General features: G+C 42.2%; 1 protein-coding gene across 1 annotated transcript in view; it reads left to right on the forward strand.

Moving 5' to 3' along the window:
• The first annotated feature begins 1,100 nt into the window (after positions 1-1,100).
• Positions 1,101-26,055, forward strand: part of LOC146856313 (uncharacterized) — a 42,792-nt gene continuing 17,837 nt past the window's right edge. Inside the window, exons 1-2 of the mRNA XM_085654423.1 lie at positions 1,101-1,241; positions 9,102-9,216. Coding sequence (XP_085510549.1) covers positions 1,209-1,241; positions 9,102-9,216 — 148 coding nt within the window. The 5' untranslated portion in view covers positions 1,101-1,208. The remainder of the gene's footprint in view (positions 1,242-9,101; positions 9,217-26,055) is intronic.

Below are 26,055 nucleotides of genomic sequence, written 5' to 3' on the forward strand. Positions count from 1 at the left end.
CTAGGCCAAGGGCCTCAGGTGCTTGCACGGCCCCCCCCCCCCCGTGACTCTCATCCTCGAGGCGTGCCTGGCCTCTCCTTCTGTCGCTCCTCCGGCTCACTCGCGGTTCCACGGGGCGCCGGTGACTGCGCCGGACTCCTCCGTACCGTGTGTCGGCCTCGGCCTGTGTTGATGCTCCTCTGCCACGCTCGGTTCTTCCCCGGTCTTGGGTGTCTGGGTTCTGTAGTTTCTCAACTCCCTCAGGGGTGATATCTCATCCTCGTCGCCATTTTATAGGAAGCCGGGTTAATATACATATATAAGACGCTTACGCTTCGTGGGGAGGTTAATTAACTTTATTTAATTCCGAGCGCCGGGACGCATCTGCCCGCTAGCTCTCCCCGCGGCTAACTGGCGCGAACGCGCGCCGCTACCCAGCATGCACTGGGGCGCTCAAACACTAGAGCGCGTCGCTACAGAATGGTGCAAAATTATTGACAGAAAAAAACCTTGTTCATTTTCTCGCAAGTCGATTAGGAGCAATAAACAATTTCCCACAGCTTCTCCTCATAGATCACTCGTTTCCAATTTGTTGTGTATGTACAACTGAAGGTAGGTCTGAACAGCTACTCTGCCTCAAGTGTTCTGTGCTACTACAGAACACCCTCCCCCATGCATCATTGGAATTCTCTACAGAATTTCATTGCATCAGAGAATCTCATTACATCAAACCAACACAATAACTCTCCCACAATAATAACAGTGCAAGCAATCATTTTACGTTACGCCACGGGGCACCACTTAGCAGGACAGCGAGTGGCTGTCCTGCTCCTCAATGCATTTTATCAATTGGACTCATGCCTACCCCGAACTACTACGCTACCGCCGAAGTTACTATCTGATGCTGCTGCTGCCTGCCTTCCCCTCCAGAAACATGAGACGCACTAAGGTCTGCGCAGCCAGTCAGTGCCCAGTTCAGACAATGTTTCTGAGACTTGGTGGCACTGGTTGACTCCACAGCCAATAAGCACGTCGGAAAACCATGCAACGGACTAGGATAGGCTGAGGCGCTAAAATGTTCCAATCCTAGCTCAGCCTACGTTTTGCTAGCTCCTCCCACTACTCGAGGACTACCAGAATATGCTAGAGCCGTGGGATTGGCTGCCGTGCGACCCGGAAGTACTGAAGTTACAGACCAGTGTCGTCTGCAAGCATATCAGTAACGGGCAATGGATATTGGGTTGAATTTACGGATGGTCCATGTAAGTAGGAGGCAAGTGGTCACCTTCGGACCTCTCGTTTCCAGTTGCACCTCTAGTACGCTCTGTATAGGAAGTGTGTAGTATCACCAGATTTACTGTTTATAGGTATTATTACCCACCATCTATATAGTAATCTGTGTGTATAAACTATGAGCCACATGTCCCCAGATTCGATACTAAGTTCTGTGTTCCCCGGCAGTGTATATTACCCTACCATAAATCAGTTTCAGTGGCTTTGTTGAGAGCAGAGTGAATGCCATGTGTTTATTTTTCCACTGGTCCTCCGTGTACCGTCTCGTTTTCTGTGGTTCTTTAGGCTTTCTCAGTTTATTTGTGTTGTATCACTTCTCTAAATATCGGTAGCTTGTGCTGCGATGCCCCCACTGTACCTGTTTTTTCCAGATGGGATGTCTCTCGCTGCTGAAAGTCGTATTTTATCAGTTCTTTGTTTGAGGGGGTACATTTCACTACTTGTGGCCATTCTGTACTTATTGTAGGTAAGCTTATATTCCTGATTACGTGCTGTACCTATTCCATGAGTGTTGGCAAATGTCACTACTGATGTACCTATTTTTCAGTGAACGATGGAAGCTTGTACTATAAGCTTGCTTTACCAATTCCCTGTTCTATGACTAACGAAAGCTAGAAATGCGAATGCTCATACTATAGCTGTGCTTTAGGTGAGGGAGGGAGAACATTCACAGTAGAACCTCAATGTTGCCCCTGTGTGTTATTTATTTGAATAATGTACTCAATCTAACTGTAATATACTTGACCCACAAACCGGTCTCAAAAATTGTGATGCTGGGCAAATATTTTATTTCACTGAACCACCTTTCTCTTCATTATCACAAATGAGAGCACTTTGAAATATGTGACTTCAGTGTGTCTGCTGTACCAAAAATATTTTTCTTTGAGTTAATAGACTAAACCTTTGCCCTATGTAATATATACATCTAGCCTACATGACAGATAAACATGACCCTCATACTTGCCTCTTAGTTCACTATCCGCATTATCTTCAGGGCATAAGTAGAACTGTTTCTCAGTTCATGTTTAAAAACTCTCCCTTTTAATACTCCAGTAATGGGGAGAACCCAGCTGCGATAGTTTCTTGCCCTGTGCGACCGCCCCATGCCCCCTCAGATCCCCAGACTGTTCAGGAACTCGGAGATCCTTTTACAGTGGCGGAGCCGAGTAGAGCCCTGAAAGGGCTCTCGGTTGGAAAAACGCCAGTCACAGACAGCTTGGTAGTATCTTTTTATAAGCTTTTCTTCTCCCACCTGAAAGACCACTTGCTTGAGCTTTATAACATATTTATGCACTACACCTTCCTAATGCAAATGATGTCTGCAGCCTAGAATACACTTATCCCCAAACCAGGCTAGGACCCCACCCTTTGGGCTTCTTATGTGCCAATTACATTGCTTAACACAGATGCCAAGCTTTACTCAAAAATGCTGGCTGACCCTGAAGGGATGTGGAATTTAATAAAATATCTACTTGTCCATCGGGTAGGTTGCTTCTTAAATCTACTTGTCCTGTAACAAAGTCCACTTGCCCCTTTTGTGTCATGTAATGCAGCGACAAATTATGGCAGCAATCTCATTCTATAAGAGCTCTGATACAGCCTTTCCGATTATGCCAGGACTTATACCACATTAGGGTTTGAATACCATCAATTCACTTATGTTTCCACGTTTCCACGAATCTACATACTGGGGCTGAAGGCAGTGGTAAACAATAGATCTATAGTTGGAAGGCACTTTTGAGTCTGTGCAAGCCTACTAACTTGCATGTTTTAAGGGTTTTCACCAACTCTTCTCTAATCTTTTCTCATACTGAGAAAGGTTGAAAATGTACTCCTGATAATGGCAGACATAAAACTACAAGTTTTATCAAAACTGGACGAACCCAAAAGGTGTTGGTACGATCACTGACAAGCAGTGCTTGGGAACCCACCAGGTGAGTAAAAGGCCCCTCACACACCAACCTAGTTGGTGTCATGCTCCATCATAGGGGCCCCAACCGGGTGGCCGAGCGCCTCCCGGTTGTGCTGCGACGCCTGACTACAGCGGAGCTGGTGTGGTGTAATAGTGTGATGTGGTGGAAGTTTAAAAATACCTCTGAGAATCCTTGCCGAGGGAAGTTTATTAATGGCGGCTCAGGATATATTAAAATTAAGATTATGTGATGCAACTACGAAAGAGTTTAATTTCTAATAGTTGACTATGTGGTTGGTCTACATGTTTCAGCCCACGTCAGGGTGTAAGGGGCTTTCTTCAGGACCAGGAAGTGCAGTGAGTGGCAAAGTGGAGCCACGTGAATAGTGAAAAAATAAAAAGGTAATTTACCTACACACTCTCTAAGGTGTGTGGAAACGGTATCGGCTCAGTGGCAGACACCGCAGCGAAAAAAGACACTATGGCTGATTTTGATCGCTGATCAGGAAAGGGAGGAGTGCGCTCCTCGGAACACAGATTTTAGTCAGGAAGCAGCACCCGCTTGGCACCTACTGTGGTCTCCCGGATCCTGGATGGGGACATAAAACTACTTCCAGGGTTGGGAAAAAAAGATGTTGGAGGGAAAGTTAACTTGCAGACACTCAGATTTTTGCATGATCAAATCTACACATGCATATTTGCCCATGCTAAAATGCAGTTCACAAATATTTTCTAGGAGTACTATTTCTTGGCCTACTTCTGTAAATCCTTTTGAATTTATGAAAGTCATATATCTGCATTTAATGCAAGGACATACACAGTGGGTGCACTTTTGAGACTTTCTTTAATAATTGGTCTTCTAATGAGGTCTGGCGTTAACCATCACCTTTTGTGTTTATTAAAATTCTGTCTCTCTCTTTCTCCCTAACCTCACTGTTAGTGAAAGTAGTCTGCTCTTTCACAAGGAGCATATCGGCACACAAGGTTGTTTTGTTCAGTGCCACCACCTACTGTGTGCTTTTTGGGACCAACATTTTTATTTTGCTTTTGCCAATGTTTGTTATAAAGGTGAGGGCCTGGCAGCTTCCACACCAATAGGGTTTCCCAGAAACCATGCCAAAACAAGTCATGCATTGACAAAACTGAAAGGCTGACTACAAATTTCAGATCTACCGGCTTTGCCAAAGCTTGTTTATTTTGATGATTTCCATAATCTTATTGAAACTAGCTACACTGATTTTCCATTAAGAATATTTTTGGGAAATACTAGCATACATCAACACATTTTACTAAATGATGCTGCAAAGAAATGGCCCACTGCTTCTAGCTTCGCCACTGAGCCCTTTTCCCCTCTAATAGTGCAGGTGCTACGAGTCCCTTCACGTCCTTTGAGACTTTGGTGCATGGTTTGGAGAGATCTCATTTTTTTCAAAACATACAGTGTTCTACAGCAGTCCCACTTACTCCCCTGACATACCTATCAAGCTATATGGGAGGTAGATGGCACCCTGGGCATTTCCCAGGAATAATGAGAATTACTGTGGCTTGAGATCCCCTCAACCCACAGTATTACGCAACAAAAAAACACTTATAAGCTCGTGATACAGTGGTCCTACACCCCTGCACTGCTACATTCCATGTTCCCAGTGACCGCAGACTCCTGTAGGAGATGCAGGTCGGTGATTTCCAACATATATGGTGGTCGTGCCCCAATCACTATTTCTGTAAGGATATCCTGGGACGTATTAAGAACACCCTGGGATACCCCATACCAGAAGACTATTGCACAGTCATCTTGGGAACTCTCCCAGTTACGCTAACAGCAGCAACCCATGCGGACTGTTATCTCATCCACCATATGACCGGAGCAGCGAAGCAACTAATAGCCTTACCCTGGAAAACCACGGCTGCCTCTTCTGTCGCTGCTTAGTTTACACGGCTGTGGCACATCTTAGCCATGGAGCAAATGCCTCATAAGATTTCATTCTCTGAAAAGAAATTTACACACTTCGGCGACCCTTGATTGACTACATGTCTCAAATGGAATATCTCTTTTTTTCTGGTCACAGACTCCGAGCCCATCACCTGTTTAACTGATGAATATCCGCAGCAGCACAATGGCTCCCCGTACATTATTGGGCAGCGATGGAGGGGTGGTTCTGCCCCAACGAGGTCCCCTCTGCTACCCGTTGCTGCTCTTCCCTCCATAGGCCTATAAAACTTGCTGGCACCATCCCCCTTCTTCCCCATTCTGCTAAGCTGGAAGTTTTAGTTTAAGTCCTGTTTGGCCTTTTGGTCTTGCTGTGCAGAGCCCGATCGCTCTCCCTCAGTCGTCACTCCCTCGCATTGCTAGAATTCCAGATTCAGGGGGAGAGGAGATATTGTTTAGCGGGCTCTGCACTCATACTTATGCATAGACATAGTCAATTTGATTATCCCTAAATGTTAATGCCATGGTGTCTTCTATCACTTTCTCTTAAAATATCTCCTTAACCTTAGGCCTCAATATGCAAAGCTTGTCATACCTTTTCTAAATATTGCAACTGTTGAACAGTGTAATTTATATATATGTATCAAGCTTGCCTCAAAACCGCCACCGATATGGTGCAATTCTCTGCTTTGTTATTGTGCTGATTGTTGAAAATCTAATAAACAGATATTGAGCACACAAAAAAACCTATCACTTTTAATAAATATGTTACTAAAGTATGATTTGGTTGTGTGCTGTAATTTATAGTCAGCATATTTTGCATTTAAATGGCCAAAACATTTCCCACTGACATGCAGTTTTCTGAAAAAAACGACATATTATCCAAAAGATAATGTTTGGATATCGGGTTTTAACAAATATTTATCATGTGCACATCACCAAGTTAAGTTTTATTATTTGTATTGAGCCTGTTAAAATATTTGTTACCGTCACACCTGTTAATTACAGAAAGAATGTGCTTTTGTATTTGGTGATATAGTTTAAAATATTTGTGCTGTTCATTTGCAAGCTATATAAATACTGTGTTAGGGAAAAAACTGACATCTTACCATCTTTCGTTTAATGATTAGCAGACAGTTCATTTTGCAAAATCCTCTAACTTTGCAGTCAGAGAAAGAAAAGTAAACCCCATTCTCCAGGATAAAGTAGACCGTAATCTGTAAGAAAACATACGCTGACATTTGATCTGTCTTTGAATGCGCTGCAAATATGACCAGATAAAAAACAAGATTTAAAGACAACTTTATTGCTCATTCCTTTTCTGAATGAAAAGAACACCTGTGATTTTGCCAGCTGGAGCTCTCGCCAGAAGGGGCCAGTAGGCCCCATAAATAGTTTGCCCTGATAAAATCTGGTTAACCATAGGATTGAGTGAGTGGATTTTTCGAGGCCTGCTTGATGCATAGTTTTTCTCCTGCCAAGATGCTGAGACCCAATTATAGAACATGGGGTAAACAAAAATTGCAACTTTTCTTTGGACGTTTTATCCCCTTGCTTAGCCAATGCAGTGAGCAAGTAAAAATAATCAACCTTGCACTCTGTCAAAGAGTCAGAATGAATCAACAAGTCCTCAATGTACAGAACCAAAGTGATCCCTCATAGAAATACAAGGGTACCTAGGTCTTTCTTAAGTGCTAGTGAAAAGATAGATGATGACTTGGTATACCCCAGGGGAGAGTTGGGACCCGAAGCAACTGAAAGCGGAAACTACCTGGCTTTTGGGATGTACAGCAATAGAGAAAAAAGGCAAAATGTTAATCAAGAACAATAAACCATGTTTTTTCGCTGGTACGCTTGACAGAATTGGAGGTGGGTTTGGTACCATGGGCAAACTAGGCAATGTAACAGTTTTTATAGCATCTAAGTCTTATAAAAATTAGTTGGTGTCTGTACTAGACTTTCTGAGAGCCACCATTGAGGGTTTTTTGGATGCTTACAGTGGGTACCAAAACCTTTTGCATTATCGAAGCAGGAGAAATTGGGCAGATTCCTGCTTCCGCCTCGGGCGCAAGGGTCATTGAGATATACTCAGGAGCTTTTTCCTTAGGTTAAAACTAATATTGACTGGTTCAGCAACTCACATTGCTAGAATGTTGAGACCACATTAAAAGTGAATCTTAATCCAAAACATCAAACATAATTTGGAATGGAATAAAGCAGCATGTTGTCTATATCTGTAAGACAAAGAGATATCTTAAGTACATGGTTTGCTCTTACTTGTAATATTGAATGTATACCGTAGCTATTTATAACTTTAATGAACTCTCTCTACTTTGATGTGAAACTGGTAACTCCTGAGAACTAAAATGTAGAGCGAATGGGTATCTAGAACATACATACGGAATCTAGAGTGAATAACTACCTCAGCCTTCGTCACTATGCATTCTCTTAAGGAAGTTTAGTAATAGTTTCTCTTTGACTGATGTAGAACTGCAAAATAACCGACAATGTTAATATTCAGTTACCTATTTTTAGTAATTCATATATGAATAGTAAAATGCTAATAAATTGTACATAATATTCGTGTATACATGTCCAACATAGTCAAGTTGAAGAATCCTTACTACTGTGTCATAGGACAGCTCTTAGTGTAGTGTAACATCCCCAAGTCTTAAAAGAGTTTGGATAAGTGTTAAAGTAATAGTTCACAGTTGGTCTGCATCAACAACACAACTTTTTTGAAAATATTTCTGTATTCCAGCTTGCATTAGTACAAATCTTTAGAAAGCAACTAGTCTTTGCAATGGAAATTTGAGAGATGTAAAACAAGGACCCGGTTGCAGAAACATTGTAACGTAGTTGCCTGACAAAAAAACGCTGTGAACCACGAAAACAGTTTTTTTCAATCCAAGATGGCCACCACCATATCAGAGTATGCAAGAGTTAATGACCATGGTGCCACGTAGCATATTTATGAGCATCTTCTGTCCAGACAGCAACGAGGTGTCTAACATCCTTTCCTTCTCTGAAAGAAACTCATCACAATTACGTTTTGAGTGTCACTTCCGCATGCAAAAACCACAGTAAGCAGTGACTCCAGCTTGCTTCCTTACACCAAGTAGGAGAAAGATTTACCTCAAGATTGGAGATGATGGATGTGTATTATTCCAAACTGTTTCCCTCTACCCGCAAGAAGAGTGCTTAATTGAAGATAAGCATATTTCTCTCTACAAAGGAATGTTAAGACAGCACTCATACGTACCTCGATGTAAAGTATAAAAAAAACTTTAATAGTAGAATGCTATTCTATTTTGTCACAGCTTAGCTTATGGTTCCCATTCCATTCAGGTCTAGGCTAGTAAAAAAACGTTTTGGGGAAATTTAATCAGTTTAGTACCCTTACCGAAGAGGATCTAGGTATCTAAATGAAAATTGTTTAATTGGCTGAAGTGTACGTCATGATTTAATGCTGTGCATATAGTTCACAGAGCAGGCCATAAATGGTAATTGTAGCTGGACATTTACATGGTTCAGGGGGCTTTTATTTTGCTAAACAATAAGGGGGGGGGGGTGATCTTATGGATCATAACAGTGCTCTGGTTCAATGTCACCCTAAGCATTGTCGTTACAGAGTTCCTGTTTGTGGCCCCAGCAAGGTGCTGCTTTGGGCACTGTCATGCTAAGATGTCTGTTAAGCAGTCAGCATCTCTTTCATGATGATTGAGCTTGAGTGGCTATTTTTTCAGCTCCACCTTTACCTTCTCTTCATTATTAAGGTTTTATTTCTCTACCCAAACTGTGTACTTCAATGACAGTTAAGGTCAAGAGACTCCAATTATGTAACACTAATAGACCAGCTAGAGCAGAGTAGGTTATCATACTAGGATTTAGTTGATGACATGTATCTGATTTTGTTTAAAGCAGGAAGGGAAAATCTCTAGTGAGATTAATAAAACTAAAATATAATTTTGTCTCTTGTTGTTACAGGGGCCACTTTCATGCCATGATTATGCCATCAAAGAGGAGCTTGAATGTATTGAGACATCTTCACTGCAGTCTGATGGCACACCAGTGGAACCTAACCATGCTTTACTATCATCGGGTGAGTATTTGTTAATGTGTTTCCCACTGTCATTTGAATTGGTTATGCATTCACAATATAAAAGCTCTGATACTGCAGTCTCCGCAAAACATTCATTGGATCTTAGTGACTTTTATTGTTGTCTTTAAAGTGCTAGATGTAGCACACTATATTTTTCAATAATCACCATAGTACCAACTAGAGAAAATGTTTACAGAACAAAGTGTAGGATGGTCTCTTAAACTGAGTTACACTTAAGGTTGTGCAGATTAATACTACATTGTTTTTAAAAATCATATGCATTGTGTTTAAGAGCCTTCATCAACTCTATGCAATCTGTCTCTCTTCCAAACCTGAGCAACAAGTTTATCCTTGAGATAATGGTTGTCAGATCCCTTTTCAGAGGGCCACCGGGCAAGCAGGAGCTACTGGACCGAACCATAGAGGTGTACATCTGTTACTCCTGATGTTGTGGGGCCTGACCAACTATGGGTTCTGAGAAGCTGGGCACAGTAGCCCTTCAGCACTTGATTTTCAGTGGTAGTGCAGGTGAAGCAGTCCAGGTCTTCTCTGGGGAAAGGTAGATTCAGGTGAGTGAACACAGGCCCACTGCCCAAAATACTTGCTGTATCAGCAATAATTATTTTTGCTCCCCGGGGTCAGGCCTCTAGTGTTCAATAGGCAATTTCCTAAGTCCCGCTTCCTTCTCACTAGTGGTGGTAGTTCTTCTCCATTCACTATAGGAGACATTCAGGCTAGGCTCCACTAGTAGTCAGTCTCAGGAGTCCCACTCTGACCCTGATACAAGTCAAGTGTTCCAGCATCCAAAGTGCTGTGTAGTAAAACAAGTTCCCCCGGGGTCTTCCGGCCCTGAAATCAGTCTTACCCACTCCTGGATGAATGGCGCGACTGGAGTCTCAGCAGGGAACGGCTGCTTTGGTGAGTGCTTTTGCTGAGTATCTCTCACGGCTCCGCAGGGGCCGTGCCTGGGCATCCATGCCATTTTTCCACCGAGACTGAAGTTTCTCTGGTTCTAATCATTTGGGGTTTCGTCCCTTATCGGTTACCACAACTGCCTCTCCTCATGATCATGGCTTGAACCAGACTACAGTCCTTGTCCATTCTCTTTGCCCCATCTGGCATGCAGGGTCACTGACATTACTCTGCACACGGTCTACAGCCTGACGGTAGCCCTAACTCCCCTGGGTGATCGCCAATTTTTCTCTGCACGTGGACCTTCTCAGTCCTTCTCAGCACAGCAGTGATGCTGACCACGGCTAACTTTATGGCGGACCCCTCTGACATATGGGGACACCGACTTGAAACTGAACGTGGGTGACAACCCGATTGGTGCAGCAGCCGTCTCCTCACACCCTTACTCACCCAGCACCTTCCTCTTCCTCACAGGGCACACTGGTTTTGGCAAGCACACAGACAATGGTGTTCCAGGGACAAAGGTCTTGGATATCCTTGGGTAATGGCCCCTCACCCAGCTGGGAGACTGGCAGACTGGTCATAGACTGAAGACTTGCAGTCCCTAAAGATAGCCTCCTTGATTTTGCAATTCCTACAGACTGATTTTAAGTTCTCAACTATACTTTTAAACTTGTGGAAAAGCTGATTTTCTGCCTTTGTGGCTAGGCAGCAGTTAGATCAGCAGCAAGTGGTTCCATTGCTGTGATGTGCACTATATCATTGCTATCATATTGTACGTTCTCCTTAGACAATGGGAATGTGATTTTGCTTGAAAGTTCTTATACATTCAAGGACCTTTACTCTTCAGTAAGTTTTCATTAACAGCCTGAACCAATCATTTAAGTTTGAGTTTTTCCTCAGTACCTCATTTATATCCTGTGCCTCCAAACTTGCCTCCAGATCCTCAACTTGTGCTCTAGGTTTTCATTTGCGTGTGCAGTTGTATTGCCAAAGCAGGGGTGGGGAAATCATATCGTTCAATGCCCGAACCAAGTAGATTTTTATAATGGGCAAGAAGATTTTTTGTCTATTTTGCCCGACGGACAAGTAGACATTAAATCACTAAAGATATTTGAGCTGTGGGCACTCCGGGGCTCACAGCCAATTAGAAATGCGGTCAGAAAGCTTTTGGAGGCCATTGACTGGCTGGAAGCCCACGACTAGGCTCTATCTAGCCAGTGATTGGCGGGGGAGTCTTGAGCTAAACGTCAGTGTTCTAGCACGGATTCCGTCACTGGTGCAGCCCACCTGCTCTTGGAACCCAGCTGCTGAACGTGCAAGGGCAGGCCCCGAGGCAGGAAACAGTTTTTCCACTGCCAGGTCACAGCGCTGTGGGCCGAAAGGTCTCTCTGCCGTGGATTGCTGCATGGCTCGATCGCCCTGTCCCGTGGGATCCGTCCAAGGCAGGTCACTGATCTTTGGTGCGCTGCTGCGCACTTCCTGGAATTGGGAGCAACAAGTCGGCGTCTCACTGTATGCCTCCCCAGCAGGTGAGTCCGTCTGATAATGGGTTTTGCAGCAGTCCGAGCTTTAAGAAAATAATATTAACCGTGATTCTGCATGCAATAGTCTGGATTCAGTGAGCGTGGGGGCAGGGTTAAATGTGTGGCATGTTAACAATTTACCATAAGGCGGGAACCTCTCCTTTTGCAATCTAGCAATGGAACCAGTACAGTGCGAAAACACTATGAAAGAAAGTTTACTATAGAGAGACATTGACCTTTACTTTGTGTCTGCTTTTATGGACGAGGTCACATTTGGGGGCACGGAGCGAACGATAATACTTTAAACACCTGGCAGGCTTGCAGAAAATGAAGCCTTGAAAGATTATGCGTGCCGCTGTTAATAGAAACATTTTTTAAATTGCATTGTTGTCTTGTTGTTAAACAAAACAAGCTATAGTCGAATAAAGGAAACACCACATAATGCAGAAGGCAGAAAGTATCCTCGTAATCCAGGCAATGCTATGTGTGCAGCGTATTTCACACTGTTCACTGAGATGTGGGCCTCTCTTGGTGTCTGAAACGTTTCACTGCCCACATTTTTGCCCAAGATGAGATCTCCTTCACCAATACCCTCCCCCACAGTTTTTTTTTTGCCTTTTCCTTATTCCGTTACCTCTCCCTCAATTAGTGCCCACACTGTATTTTTTAATCTTGTCAGTGCTGCAGAGGAAAAGCCTCCCATCCGTGTCAATTTTTATAGGCGTAATCCTGTCAAGAAACGGGGTTTTCTCCACATTTAGGGCTCATTTCTGTTAGCCTGTACCTTTTTTTGGTTGCATTTCTCGTCTCCTGTACCTACTGTAAACAGCCCTCACCATGCACAGTTCTCTAGCAGTTTGGGCTAAATAAGCAAAGCCATTGTAATGAAGCGGTAGGGAAGGTCTAATTTATGCGGCAGGGAAGGTCTAAATTACGCAGCAGGGTTGACTAAATCATGAGGCCACAAAAATGAGAATTATGTAGCATAATGCAGCAAATTTTCGTTGATAGTATTACTTCATTATTTTGACATCTGTACACCTTAACACTGTATAAATGCTTTGCCTCATTACTTTCAGATTAAGACCCAAATACAGCAATAGCAATGTAAAAGAGACGAGTCACTACTTGTGATGGGCTTTTCTCTGTGTGGCAGGACGTTACTCCCTTTTAAGTAACTTGATCTGTTTAAGCTAGTATCAACATTTTGTTGTTGTTAAAATATGCAGTTTAGGCAGCATGTGTACTATTATATGGCAAATTATGTGGGAAACGCCTCGTCTGTAGAACCTCATAATTAGAGTGGCTCTGTATATAAATCACACGGGACCTGTCACCAGTGGGGTCCCATATTTCATTTGCAACAATATAAAATGGCAAAAATTGCAGAAGCAAGCTCAATATAAAGCAGAAATTATCAAAATATAAATTTGTAGGTATTACAATCATGTTTTATTCACAACTGAGTGAAAATATACAATGTTCCAACCTCAGAATTTTATGCAACCGTTGTAGTGATGCATTTTTGTGGCACAGTTACGTCAGCAGTAAAAACGAGCCCATTCCAGATCTAAGGAAAAGTGACTCTTCCGCATGTGTGAATATTCGTCCTATGTAGACATAAAGGTTTGTTTTTCTTTCCCTACATGATTATTTTGCCAATGAGTGTTTTTCCTGTGTGTCTGTCTTTGTGCCTTCTTTATGCATGTGCCCATTTTCAAATATCCAAGTTAGTATCATCCCTTGGACCCTCATGATGCTCAGCTTCTGAAATAAAGAAACTGATTGCACAAGTTGCTGCAACGTTAAAACTGTGTCTTTCACCAGGCTTCCCAATACTCGGATATCAGCTTCCTGCAACAGAATTACAGGATTTCCCAGAAGATCACACACACATTTCAGTGGGCAGTGGGGAGCTGGGGACATTGGAAGGAGAGAGACGAGTGGCAGAGAACTTGGATTTTAAAGAAAAAACTGAGTACTTTACAAATCTCAGTGAGACAAACTTGCACATCTATTGCTGATCTGCACCCCTTCATGTTAGGGAAGCTTACTCTGCTGGTGCCATTGCTAACCAGTACTTTGCACAAGAGAACCCTGTACTGCTACTGCCAGTGTTGCATATGCTCTTTGTGTGGTAGAAGAATGTGGAGATGTAGCAGTGAGTGCACATTAATATAATCACACCACACCTGCCCAGGAGTGTAAAAGTCGAGATTGATTTAACTGCCCATTACTTTCTCTTGTGTATTCGTACTTGTGGATACTGCTTCAGTGAACTAAACACCTCTGCTATGTGATTTTTGCTGCCCCATGAACAGTTCATAAGCTCTGCCAAGAAGCCGTTATTCCCATCCACACGTTTATCAGAGCATGATCACATGTGAGTATTTTTGAAACTGGACAGCTATGAGTTGGCCCTAGGACTGATAACACCCTTTTGCCCTACAGGTTCATATTCCGGCACAGTCTATGCCAAATACGCTTCAAGAAATGTAGTCAATTACCAGCCTGCACTCTGCCTTTAGGTACTAATTCTCTAAATTTGAAAATGTGTCACATGCATACTGTTTAATAATTGAGTGCAGTGAACACTGACACATATGCTGTACATCCAGCCAGTACAACAGTTGAATTTAAGGATGTATGACCATGCACTGCACAATTGGACTTGCATTTGAAGTATACATTGCACAGTATCTTGCACTGATTGCCGTGCAGGTTCTCTCCGTGCAGACCCACCTCGTGATTTATGGAATAGGTGGGGCAAGCAGATATTTCCCCAGGACAAGTAGATTTCTGTAACATTTTGTCCATTGGCCAAGTAGAGTTTTGTAAAATTTCCACACCCTTGGCCAAAGGCATATCTGATGCATCCCCTATTAATATGTGCATCAATTGGCACCACATTTCGTTCAAGTTCATGCACAAGCTTAACAATTACCTTTTTTGACTTGCTTTAAAAAAAATACAGTATCCAAATCACTAATTGTGGTTGATATCCATTCTAAAGTAGGTGGTGGGTGTGTTATCCTGTACATTCACCTTTAAGCCATTGTAAGGTTATTGGGGAGAATGTTTAATGTATGTCATCACCTTTATGGAACTCTGTTTACCCAAGCTCCATGTATAGAATGTGATGATTCAAGACAGAATGGTTGGATGAACTGGATCTGGATTAGCAGGCTGAGGTGTGAAGACCATCTTAATAAAGGATACATAAAGTTACCATTTGCTGTTGGAGTAATATTTACAATGGCAACGAGTTGAAAGAACCCAGATGGATCTCTGGATACACTCATAAGTGGGACTGCCTATTACCTGCTTTGTGCTCGCTAAGAGGGGAAAGAGACTGCCAGGTGTGTTCTATTGGAAATTCACTGTGCATCTAGGAAGTATTAAACCAGCCACGCTTTGCGCGTGGGAAAGAATAAAAGGTACTGCCCCTGTCGGGGCCTATGGAGGAGGGAGATAGTTGTGTGCATTTTATTTCAGTTGCTTACTAGGCGTGTTATTACAAATCAAGGTAAATCTCGTATACTTTGTGCGTGTGAAAGACAATGGTATTACGTTGTTTGTGCCGCTTTGTGACTTTTCTTGAGAGAAGGTAAGCACACTTCATGTGTCAGTTGCTATTCATTGTTTTTTTTAAACGCTCAACGAGCCACAGGCTCGCCCCAGTGAGCACAACCTAAAACTCTTACCTGCTACCTCTTGTGACTCACGCTCCTCAAGAGCCTGTGTTCGTGGCCAAAGACGTCTTCTTCCTTTCCGGTTGCTTATGTCGTTCTCTTCCGAGAACTAGCCTGCCAACCTCTTTCAAGATTGTTTTCATTACCTCTGTAGAAATTGGAGCATTTGGAAACAAAGATTCTTTTCTTTATTCACACGTTCTCCGGCTGGATAGTCTTCAAAAGAATTTCAATAACAATCACATATTCATTCTGAAGAACCTTCTTGTTGTTGTTGCGGGCCAAAACTTGACTTGTGCATTGTTTCTTATGAAAGCCTATTGTTTCGTATGGAAAAAGTTCCACATGCTTCACAAATAAATAAAAAAAAAAAGGTGTTATCAGACATCACATAAGAAGATAATACACAGTGACAGGCACACTTAAACGTACGCCTGTTAGGAAGGAAGCAGCACTCAGATACATAAAAAAAAGATTTGTCTGTCATTTCTTCTGCCAATGACAAGCGCACTAAAAAAATGTATACACCTGTTGTCCCCAATTCTTCAACCAGTGACAGGCACACTTAAAAACAACGCTGACTTCCTTCCATTCTACTGCACATGGTAGTGTTCTGTGACAGTTACACTTAATAAGGCGTCCATTGTGCTTGGTTGCTGAATTTGCTAGGTGTGAATTTTTCTTTTTCCTAGCAGGTAGATTCTTGGTTAATAATTGTACACATGCGGTAACCTATTACTTTATAGGTGGAGTCTCGGGTACTAATCAGGTACTGGAGTTATATCGTAAATTGTTTTGTACATTTTTCTTTCTGTTGACTTATTCTGTACACCATGCAAAATGTACCACCTCCTCCATTTTTTTATTGTCTCCTGGTGATCCTCCTATTCCGTGGAAACAATGAAAAAATGTTTTTTCACACTATTCTCGTGTATGCGGCGTCTGTTAGTACAGAGTGGAAAATTTCACTTGTTTTACACTGTTTAGATCCGGAAGGAGGAGAAAGTTTTCACCATCTTCCAGAGTTACCTTCATAGGAAGCTATCAGTTTAAATGATTACCAAATCTGTCTTAAGAAACTTGATTTGCATTGTCTACCTAAAGTATCAACAGTGTTAGAAAGGCATTCTTTTGGGAGACGAATGCAAAGGTTGGGGGGAGAGTGCTGAAGAATATATTACGGTGTTAAGAAAGTTAGCCTCTGCTTGCAATTTTGGGGCTAACTTTGGGGAAAGATTAAGAGACCAATTTATGTTGGGTTGCACTTTGGACAAGGTTAAAGAAGTATGCTGGGAGAAGGCTAATCCATCCCTTTCTGATGTTATCACCATAGCTAAGTCTTGTGAACATACCAAATCATGTGTAGAAGAATTAAAAGAAAGGATGATGAGGTGTGTAAGGAAGGTAATGTACAAATTGTTAACAAATTTAAGGATAAATAAAACAGCGCAATGTTCCTTCATCAGAACAAAAGTGGTAGTAGGAGTTTGCAACAAAACAAAGGCGGTGGTAGTAGAAAAAATGAATTTTCCTCGAAAGTTTCACCCGATGGGTGATAGAGTGGGGGGGAAAGGAGAAACCCTCGACACACAAACGTCTCTCCCTCTCAAAAAGATGGAGTGAAAGAGCAAGAAGGAGCGAGAAGCACTCCGTACCGGAGTTAAACACCTCAAAACAGTTGAAGTGGGACTACTCTGCAACTCGTCAGGTCTATAGCGATGTGGAAGGAGAGAGATCTGGTACACCACGAGGGACTTCACTACCTGACACGAATCCTGCTCCCACATTGGACACAATCTTCTCTATGCTGAAGCAGATGCAATCAGAGGCAAGAAATGAACATAAGAAAGCACATCTAGCCACAAAGAAGATGCAAGGCGCAGTACGAAAAGTCACCAAAATCTGCTCTGAGATGGCAGAACGAGTCACCTTAGTGGAGGATCGGACTGCTGCAGCAGAAGCACAGTGGCAACAATCAAGAAAAACAAAAACTTCAAGAAGCACTGCTAGTTGACGTGATGTGGAAGATTGAGGATTTTGAGAACCGGCAGCGCAGAAACAACTTGCGTTTTCTTGGCCTCACAGAAAACGTAGAGGGAAACGACATTACACACTTCATGATCGAGCTGCTTAATGGTGCCTTTCCAGAGCTTGCCCGATGGGATTGGGATGCTGAAATTCGAAGGGTCCATTGATTTCCCCTGACTCCCAAGAAAAATTCCTCTCCTCAACCAGGTCATCCTGGAGCCATCATGGTTTACTTTGGTAATTTCATTCTACGCCAGGCGATCTTTGACAAAGAAAGGCCGGAGGCTAAGAGATCATTTGACAGGCATACCTTCTCGTACGCCCGGACTTTTGCCATGTGACAGTCGAAAGGAGGTGGAGACTCCGGCAGCTATTTTCTCCCTTCCAACATTTTGGATGTCATGTATTTTTGCTAAATCCGGCCAGTCTCAAGGTGATCTTCAAGGGAAACCTCCGGACTTTTCTCTTGGAGGTCAAGGCACAAGAATATTTGAAAGAAATATCTAACGAAGCTGGACCGATCTGATAAGACTTCCTCTTTGTATTTTCGCACCTCCGGAATAAAATGAACACTTTGCTAGATCATACTGTTCTTTCCCCTTAGGGGATCTTTATTTCGCTCAAAATATGTCTTGAGGATTCTTATAAGGCCTTTCTAGGCTCATTGTGCTGTGGATCTTTCCCCGTTGATGTTGGATGTTTCCTTTCCCATTTTCCCTTTTCTTTTTTATTTTTTTTGTTTCTCTTTCTCTATGGCTTCTTTTTCTGTGTTTGACAAGGAGCCGAGCGGTTTGGGGCGGGGGGCTCTGGAAGCAGTGGCGGCATATGGGTTGACACCATCACCAGGGTCAGGACTGATCCTTTTGCTCATGGAATGGGGGGTGATGGGTGGCGGTGGGATTGTGGAGGTGGGCGGAGGGGGGCAGGGGGGATCCAAGCACAGTTGGGGGTTGAGTTTGTGGTGTGTAACCTGCAAGCAGTTATACTTTGTATTAAAGAATGATTAGTTTAAGAATTGCCTTAGTTAATAAATGTGTTTTTTATTAATTTCCGGAAAAGACAGAGGGTTAATATTGATATACAGTATCTAAAAGGCAATATACTCTGTATCCAGGATACCCACGTTGAAGGGTCTCAGAAATATCTATTGGAATTAAAGGTAGCAAGTTTTTTCTAGAACGTTACAAGGTACCCGCACGGGAGGGGTGGCAATACTTGCACGTAAGCTTAGATTCATTAGATCTAATGTGGTTAAATTCGGGAGATAGGCCATTGCAGAATGCATATATGATGGAGGGGTGTGTACACTCTGCTCTATATACGGCCCTGTCACCGATGATTCTGCACTATTGGACTGGAATAGTGTTGAATTGGTGGGGTGGCCTATGCCTTTAGTATTATGTGGGGATTTCAACGTTAATCTAAAAAGGGAGGCCTTGTTATCAAGTACTGCAGTGTATCAAGGGCGTAAGGCCAATGTTTTTCGAGCATTGGCTCAGTTGATTAATTTACATGGGCTACTTGATGTATGGGCTGATAAAGAACCACTAGACCCAGGCTACTCCTATTATTCCGCCCCTCATCAGTTCCATTGACGCCTAGACTACTGTTTTTTTTATCTCTAATATGTTGGTCACTGCCTCTCGTATGTTTAAATATACACGGGTAATGTCCGACCATAACCCCCTTGTATTAGAACTTGATATCCATGCAACTTTACAACCTAGAGTGGGATGGTCATTTGAAAGGGCTATGCTGCTGGATGAGAATATTTCATATACTAGGGAGTGGATTTCGCTATTTATGGCTGAAAATCATGGGACAGCTGCCATTGAAGTAGTGTGGGACACTTTTAAAGCCAGGATCTGTGGGGAAACTACGAGAAACAGCTGGAATAGGCAGACAAAATCGAAACGCCATCTGCAGGGACTCTACCAGGTTCAACAACAGGCGGAGGTAGGCCTGGTGGAGGCTGTTACCAGGGGCCTGGGCATCGAAGCAGCCCAACTTCAGGTTATATTAGCAAAATCAGCTATAGGGGCTATCTCAGCTAAAAAAGCTGGTGAAAAATATACGTTATGGAAAACAAAGCCTATGAATTGAGTGAAAAGTGGGGCATAACTTAGCATTTCGCGCTAGACAGCAGACAACATACATCGATATCAAACAAATTTTAGATCCAGAGCTGGGCCCCATCTCTGAAGCAGGGGGGATACGCTCCTCCTTCCAAAGATTCTACCAGAAACCGTATGCTGAGGAGGAAACGGATCTGGAAGCGATAGTCATATTTAGATCAAGTGTCTATGGATAGTCTGGGCAGGGAGGATCGGGAGTACTTAGATCTTCCCATTTCAATTGGAGAAATCACAGGAGCAGTGTCTGGATTAGCACCTGGAAAGGCCGTTTCAAAGGATTTCATCCTGGGAGAATTTTACAAAGTTTTCGCTTCTACCCTTAATAATTTTATACTGGAGGTATTTCTGGCCATTCAGAAGGGTAACTCTCCTCCTGATTCATGGGCTTCAGCTAGGATGGTAGTGTTTCCTAAAAAGGGAAAACCAATGAATCAACTAGGATCCTATCGGCCCATCACATTAATTAATTCGAACACTACGCTTTTCACTAGAATTTTAACCTCAAGACTATCCAAGGTTATCAAAAAAAATGTCTCACCTGTTCAACATGGTTTCATCCCAGGAATGGACACTACAGGCCACATCCGTCGGGTAATCACACTATTTGACATGGCCAAAATCCAAGGAGACCCTATGGCGCTGTTATTAGATGCGGAGAAAGCATTTGATAGGGTCTCCTGGCCCTATCTGTGGGCGATATTGGAGAAGAAGGGTCTAGCGCGGATTTCATATCATGGGTGAAGATGCTGTATATCAATCCAACGGCTAACATTTCTCTAATGGGGAGAGTCGGAGATGGTTAAGATCTAGCGGGGCACAAGGCAGGGTTGCCTGTGCTCTCCCTTATCATTTGCCTTCTATATAGACCCTTTAATCCTCCGGATTCAAGATAATGCTGTTATTTCACCAATGGTCACTAGAGACTGGGAGACGAAAATTCTTGCTTACGCAGACAATCTTGCGATTGTTACTCCCGCTCCAAGTGAAGCAGTTGGGGAATTGAAGAGGAGGCCGACTGCTTTGGGCACATCACGGGATACAGACTTAATAGGGACAGATCCCAAATACTTATAAATGAATACATTAAGTTTGAGGATACACCGGTGGTCCTCAACGCAATGGACCTGGGCGTTCATATTAGTGCAGATCCGGATGATGTGGTAAAGGGCAATTTGGGCCCAGTAATTAATAACATTTAAGTTGAGCTGTCAAGATGGAATAATCCCAGACTCTCCCTGATAGGAAGGTGCAATTCAATCAAAATTATGTTTCTTCCAAGAGTTTTGTATTTCTTTAGGGCTTTATCCCTTGAGGTGGATAATTCTTGGTTCACGGCTTAGGATAGTATGATTGGGCGGTTTCTCTGGGCATATGCCAGGCCCCAGAGGGCCCTGAAGTTCCTCTCCTTTTCCAGGGAACGGTGCAGGTTGGCCATTACAAACTTTCGGTTGTACTACTGGGCCTCGGCACTATGACGAATAACACCACTAATTGATCCGCCTCATGAAGAGCTCAGTCGAAATACGGTTCCCTCATGCTTCGAAGTAACCATTGGAGCTTCAGTTTGTGGCTCCTTGTTCCGGCAATTAGAATTTGGCTATTTTAAAAAGGTTTGGTTTAAGACACTTATATATGCTTTCAGATAATGGACTAATGTTAGGAAAAAACTTGGGATTGGTCGCTTCAGTATCTATACTCCTCTTTTTGATAACCCTCTCTTACCGGATATTTTTCACGACTCGTATATTAAGCGATGGAGGACAAATTTAGGTCCATTTATTTTTGGGGATTTCTTTTTTGATAATAGTTTTACAACTTTCAGAAATCTGAGGAGTAAATTTCCCCAAGTGAATAACTAATTCTTTGAATTTCTGCAAATTAGGGATTTTATAGGGAAGAAAAGGGGTGGTGTGGAGGGGTTTAACTGGTGTCAACTTGTAGAAGTACTAGCTCGGCACAAACCTAAGATTAGAGACACGTTCAAACTATTAAATGATAGGATGGGGGATGATCTAGATAAGCACACTGCTCGCTGGGTGAAGTCTCTACAATCAACAGAGGAGGACGCTCACTCTTCCTTAGAATTAGCTCGATCAACACTTATATCTAACAACCTCCAGATCCAACATTATAAAACCTGGTTCAATCTATATATCACCCCGGCTAAAATCTGTAAAAGGGGGGGAATTTCCGGCACAAACTGCCCACTGTATCGGGAAATGGGGGCAGATTTGGTACATATGCTGGCAGAATGTCCGGGCCTGGCAAATCTGAGAAGGGAGGTATCTCCGTTTTTCGAGGCACAAATAACCCTGCGGATCAAGGTATTTAGATATGCAGCACAATATCCTTTGCTGCAACAACATCAACTGTTGCATGGCTAAGCATTTATAAGGTCGCCAGACCAGCGCATGCGCTGGCTCAGGCGAGACCTAAAAAGCACTGTGATGCTTCCAGCGATTGCTGCTTGACAGCACTGTTTCTGTACTGTCCCCTTTCCACGCCTTCCCTTTCTCCACCGCACCAGCCTTCCCGTTCTCCACCCCCACCCGATTGGCAAGGTCAATAATTCACCATCGGCAAGACCGATTAGCTTTGCCAGTACTTGTTTTTCTGTCCAAAACCAGTTTCTCTGCTACACCACTCAAGCACTTGCTCTTTTACTGCCCTTCTAGCTTTTACCCCTTCTGTCCCAACCTACTAGTACATTCTGTCATCTGCTCCACCCACAAGTACTCTTATCTCCTCTGTTGCCATAAACCTATTCTTCTCTCTCCCGCTGTCTTTCAAATACACCTAAGATATCCATTCTCTCTTACTTGTCTGTCAAGTGTTCTCTCCCCTCTTCCATCCTCTTCATACACCCATTCTGCTTTTACCAGGACTTCAATATACTTTATACCCCTCACACTTAAATTAATCTCCATCCGCTTCAGGTATCTCCTATCTCTGATAACCATGCCCTGCCATCTGTTTTGCATAGGCATTCCAAATTCTCTGGATGTGTTCAAATCCAACTGGAGTTTTCACCGTATTGAATACATGCACTTCAGGATTTCTTGTTTGGGAATGCTCATGTAAAGAGCTTCAACGTCGATGCTAATCATCAGCTCTTAAATCATGACCAAAACTCATGTTGATCAGGATATTTAGTATTTCTTATGTATCCTTGGATATGTCGGGAGTTTTTCTACTAGACGTCCAAGCAGCCAATCGCAGAATTTGGATAGTGGTTCTAGGGCCAAGCCAAAACAGTGGTTCTCCCTAGAGGAGGGTGGACACCGGTATGCACCTTTGAAAAAATATAAAGATAAGTATGTGGCTGCGGTGTGATTATAAATCCTGCTGCTTTTTTGTAATTAAATTGTTTTCCAGTCCGGTGTTCACCAGGAATTTCACTTCCTCTTGTACATCCCCTGTGTGGTCTTTTGTCAGCTTTTTATAATTCCTTCCAACCTCCAGCAGTTTCATGCACTATTGCCACCGCCCTTATTGAATGGTTTAATGATTTCTGTGTCATCCGAAAGCTGAGTAATAGCTTGTTGTTCAGCTCTCGTCATATTGTGGAAATGCTTATATGCCTCGTTACTCTGGTTTATCTGTCACTGTTGACTGCTACTTCAAATGACAACATTGGCATTTCGTGAGTGGGAGGTGTGAAAGTCGCCTTTCTCCTCAACCTAGTGTCCCGTTCTCTATCCAGTGTGTTCATCTGATCTTTGAAAAATATCTGTAGTCATATCTTTCTAAAAGAAAAAAGAAAAGGCCATTTATGTGCATAGCTCGCCGTTTGGAATAGGGATGTAGCCTAAGCCTTTGAGTATGCTGATCTCTGTCTCTTTCAGAGTCTTTCCTCTCCAGTTGAGTATTGTGTTGGTATCCTTTGTAAGTTTTTGATGGTGCGCCGTCCCTTCCTCATCTAATTCCACGCCCGACTCTATAAAAAAACCTGTTGTGCTTACTATTGCAATGGGAAGTATGATTGTGACAATGTTGCAGGTATCCATAGATATATGCCCTACCCTATTGTGGTTAGCCTGGACCATATGGTCTTGGAAGTGACGCAGCTCCCCTAGGGGTACTTTTCCCTTATGGTCTGTATTTACCTCAATAACTTCTACCTGAGTCACAGGAGCCGCCACTACTGGAAGAAGCTCCAAATTGACTGTTCTCACTCCATTCGTAATCCTCTTTTGAATAAGTGTAGATCTTCTTATGAGAATTTTTTTCAATCAATATGTTTATTTCGTAACAAAAATACCCTTAAAATAGTCTTCACAGTACTAACGAGTTGAGACTAAATACAGTAAGTAAAATACAATTCATCATTTATCTTAGCATATTCTAAAATCGACTGTAACATTGTATGTGTGTAAAAAACACAATACATCATCAGTGTTTATAAGTAAATCTAAAATCAACCGTAATATAAGTATTTTAAAAAGTACACGATCAATTTATTGATTTATCATCGAAGTTCTGTTAGGCTATAGTACAGGATTTCCTTCTCATTTTAGATATTTTAAAATGTATGCACTTAATTCATTGAGTCACCATCCAAATTTGTTGCGTATAGCACCAAATTTCTTTCTTGTTGTCCACATAGAAGTTAAACATTTTCGTAATCCATAGCAGTGAAAATCACAGGACCGGTAGAAGTAAGACATATTCTTTTTTTTTTTTTGTCCTCATTTATGCAGTTAATTAGGTTACGGGAGACAAGGTCTTTTTTCTTTGTGCCATCCCATAAACTGACCATCGTACAATTTCCAAATCTGGAAAGAACCTTGTCTTCAAACCTTCAAATTCTTTACACAAAAAAGCAGTCCAGGGGCCCCCGTGCTGCTTTATCGAATTTGAAAGACCACATTAAGTGAAATCATAGGACAAAATCTCCCTATCCTACCTCAAACATTTTTGTCCCATAATTCCCAAAACCTGGTTCTATTCAACTTCCCTCGCAAATTATCTAATGCTCTAACCTTATTTACAGAAGAAACCCATTCAGACAACTCAGGAGGAATACTACAAACCCACTTAATGCATATCTCACGTCTTGAAAATAATATAAGCATAAATAATAAACTTTTTTGTTTTTTGCTTAGAACTACAGACAAATTGTTACTATCCAAAATGGCAAAAATAATAGTAAACGGGCTTACCTCAATCCTGGCATTGAATACTTTATCGATACTCTTACCAACATCTTTCCAAAATTGTAAAAGTTGAGGGCACTGATAAAACATGTGTATATCATTCACTTTAGGTTCCCCACATTTTGGGCACTTCTTCACCTCTTACTTATTCATCTTAGATATTTTTTCCGGAGTCCAATACGGCCTGTGCAGAGTAAAGAGATGGTTTCTCCTAAGAGGTGCAGAAATTACAGTTTGCCATAAAAGGATACAAGATACTTGCCAATGATGTTGCAGGTCTTGAGCTGGAAGGACCTTCTCCCCATACTTCATCTAGAACTTTAAAATCGACATCTCCCCGTTGAATCAAATGCCAGTACCATCTGGAAATTTCCTTTTTCATTGGATCTCGTTGTAGTTCGTTCTCTAGAGTTTCCGTGGACTCTCCTGGCTTTTCTTGATCCTTTGACCAGCTCAGCAGCTGGTAGTATTTAAACCTGGAAATTCGTCCTTGTGTTTCTTTCTATAAATCGTCCCAGCTTTTTAAATTGCCCAAATCCAACAACTGTCCCCATCTTGTCACCCCTGCTTCTCTCAGTGAAATTGCAAGAGTGTCTTTTAAGCAGTCTGGGGTTTCCGGAGATCTCCAAATAGGGGCAAGTTGACTGTAGTACGGGATCCTCCATATTCTCCTTATTTCATACCAAAGCTTATAAACTGAACTAAGTATTTTTATTCTAATCTTCTTAAAATACTTTGGGTGTCCAATTTTGTACAAGCTATAATCTCCGTCTGTTACACTTTTCCAAAACAGGGGATATTCCACATATGGTCTGAATAGAATTCTTATATTTTTAAATTGAAAAGCCCTAAAGTAGGCAATCAAGTCCGGACTTGCTATACCCCCTCGATTCTTTCTCTGGCACAATTTTCTCCATGCTATTCTTACCCCTCTAGAAGCCCAAATGAAACTATTAATCTCACCTTTTTAAGCCAATGAATTTTAAATTCTAGGGGAATAGCATTAAATAAAAACATGAACTTGGGCAGAATAGACATTTTTATCACATTTGATCGCCCCAGAAAAGAGAGGAATAAGCCACTCAATGATTTTAATAACTTCCTCATCTCTTTAATTTTTAGATTCAAATTAACTTGAGCTATTTCATCAATGTTTTTCGAAACCTCAATTCCCAGGTACTTAATTCTATTTTTTGTATCCACTATTACTGACTCTTGATTCCAGCACAATATTTCTGTTTTCTTAATATTCACTTGGTACCTAGAGATTTCACCATAATCCGCTATTATCTTTGTAATAATAGGGACAGATTTATTTACATCACTCATGTAAACCAATAGGTCGTCAGCGTAAAGCGCCACTTTGTTAGACCACCCATTGAAGTGGAAA

Source organism: Triturus cristatus, chromosome 4_1 (genome assembly GCF_964204655.1).
Source record: "Triturus cristatus chromosome 4_1, aTriCri1.1, whole genome shotgun sequence".
Taxonomy (NCBI): domain Eukaryota; kingdom Metazoa; phylum Chordata; class Amphibia; order Caudata; family Salamandridae; genus Triturus; species Triturus cristatus.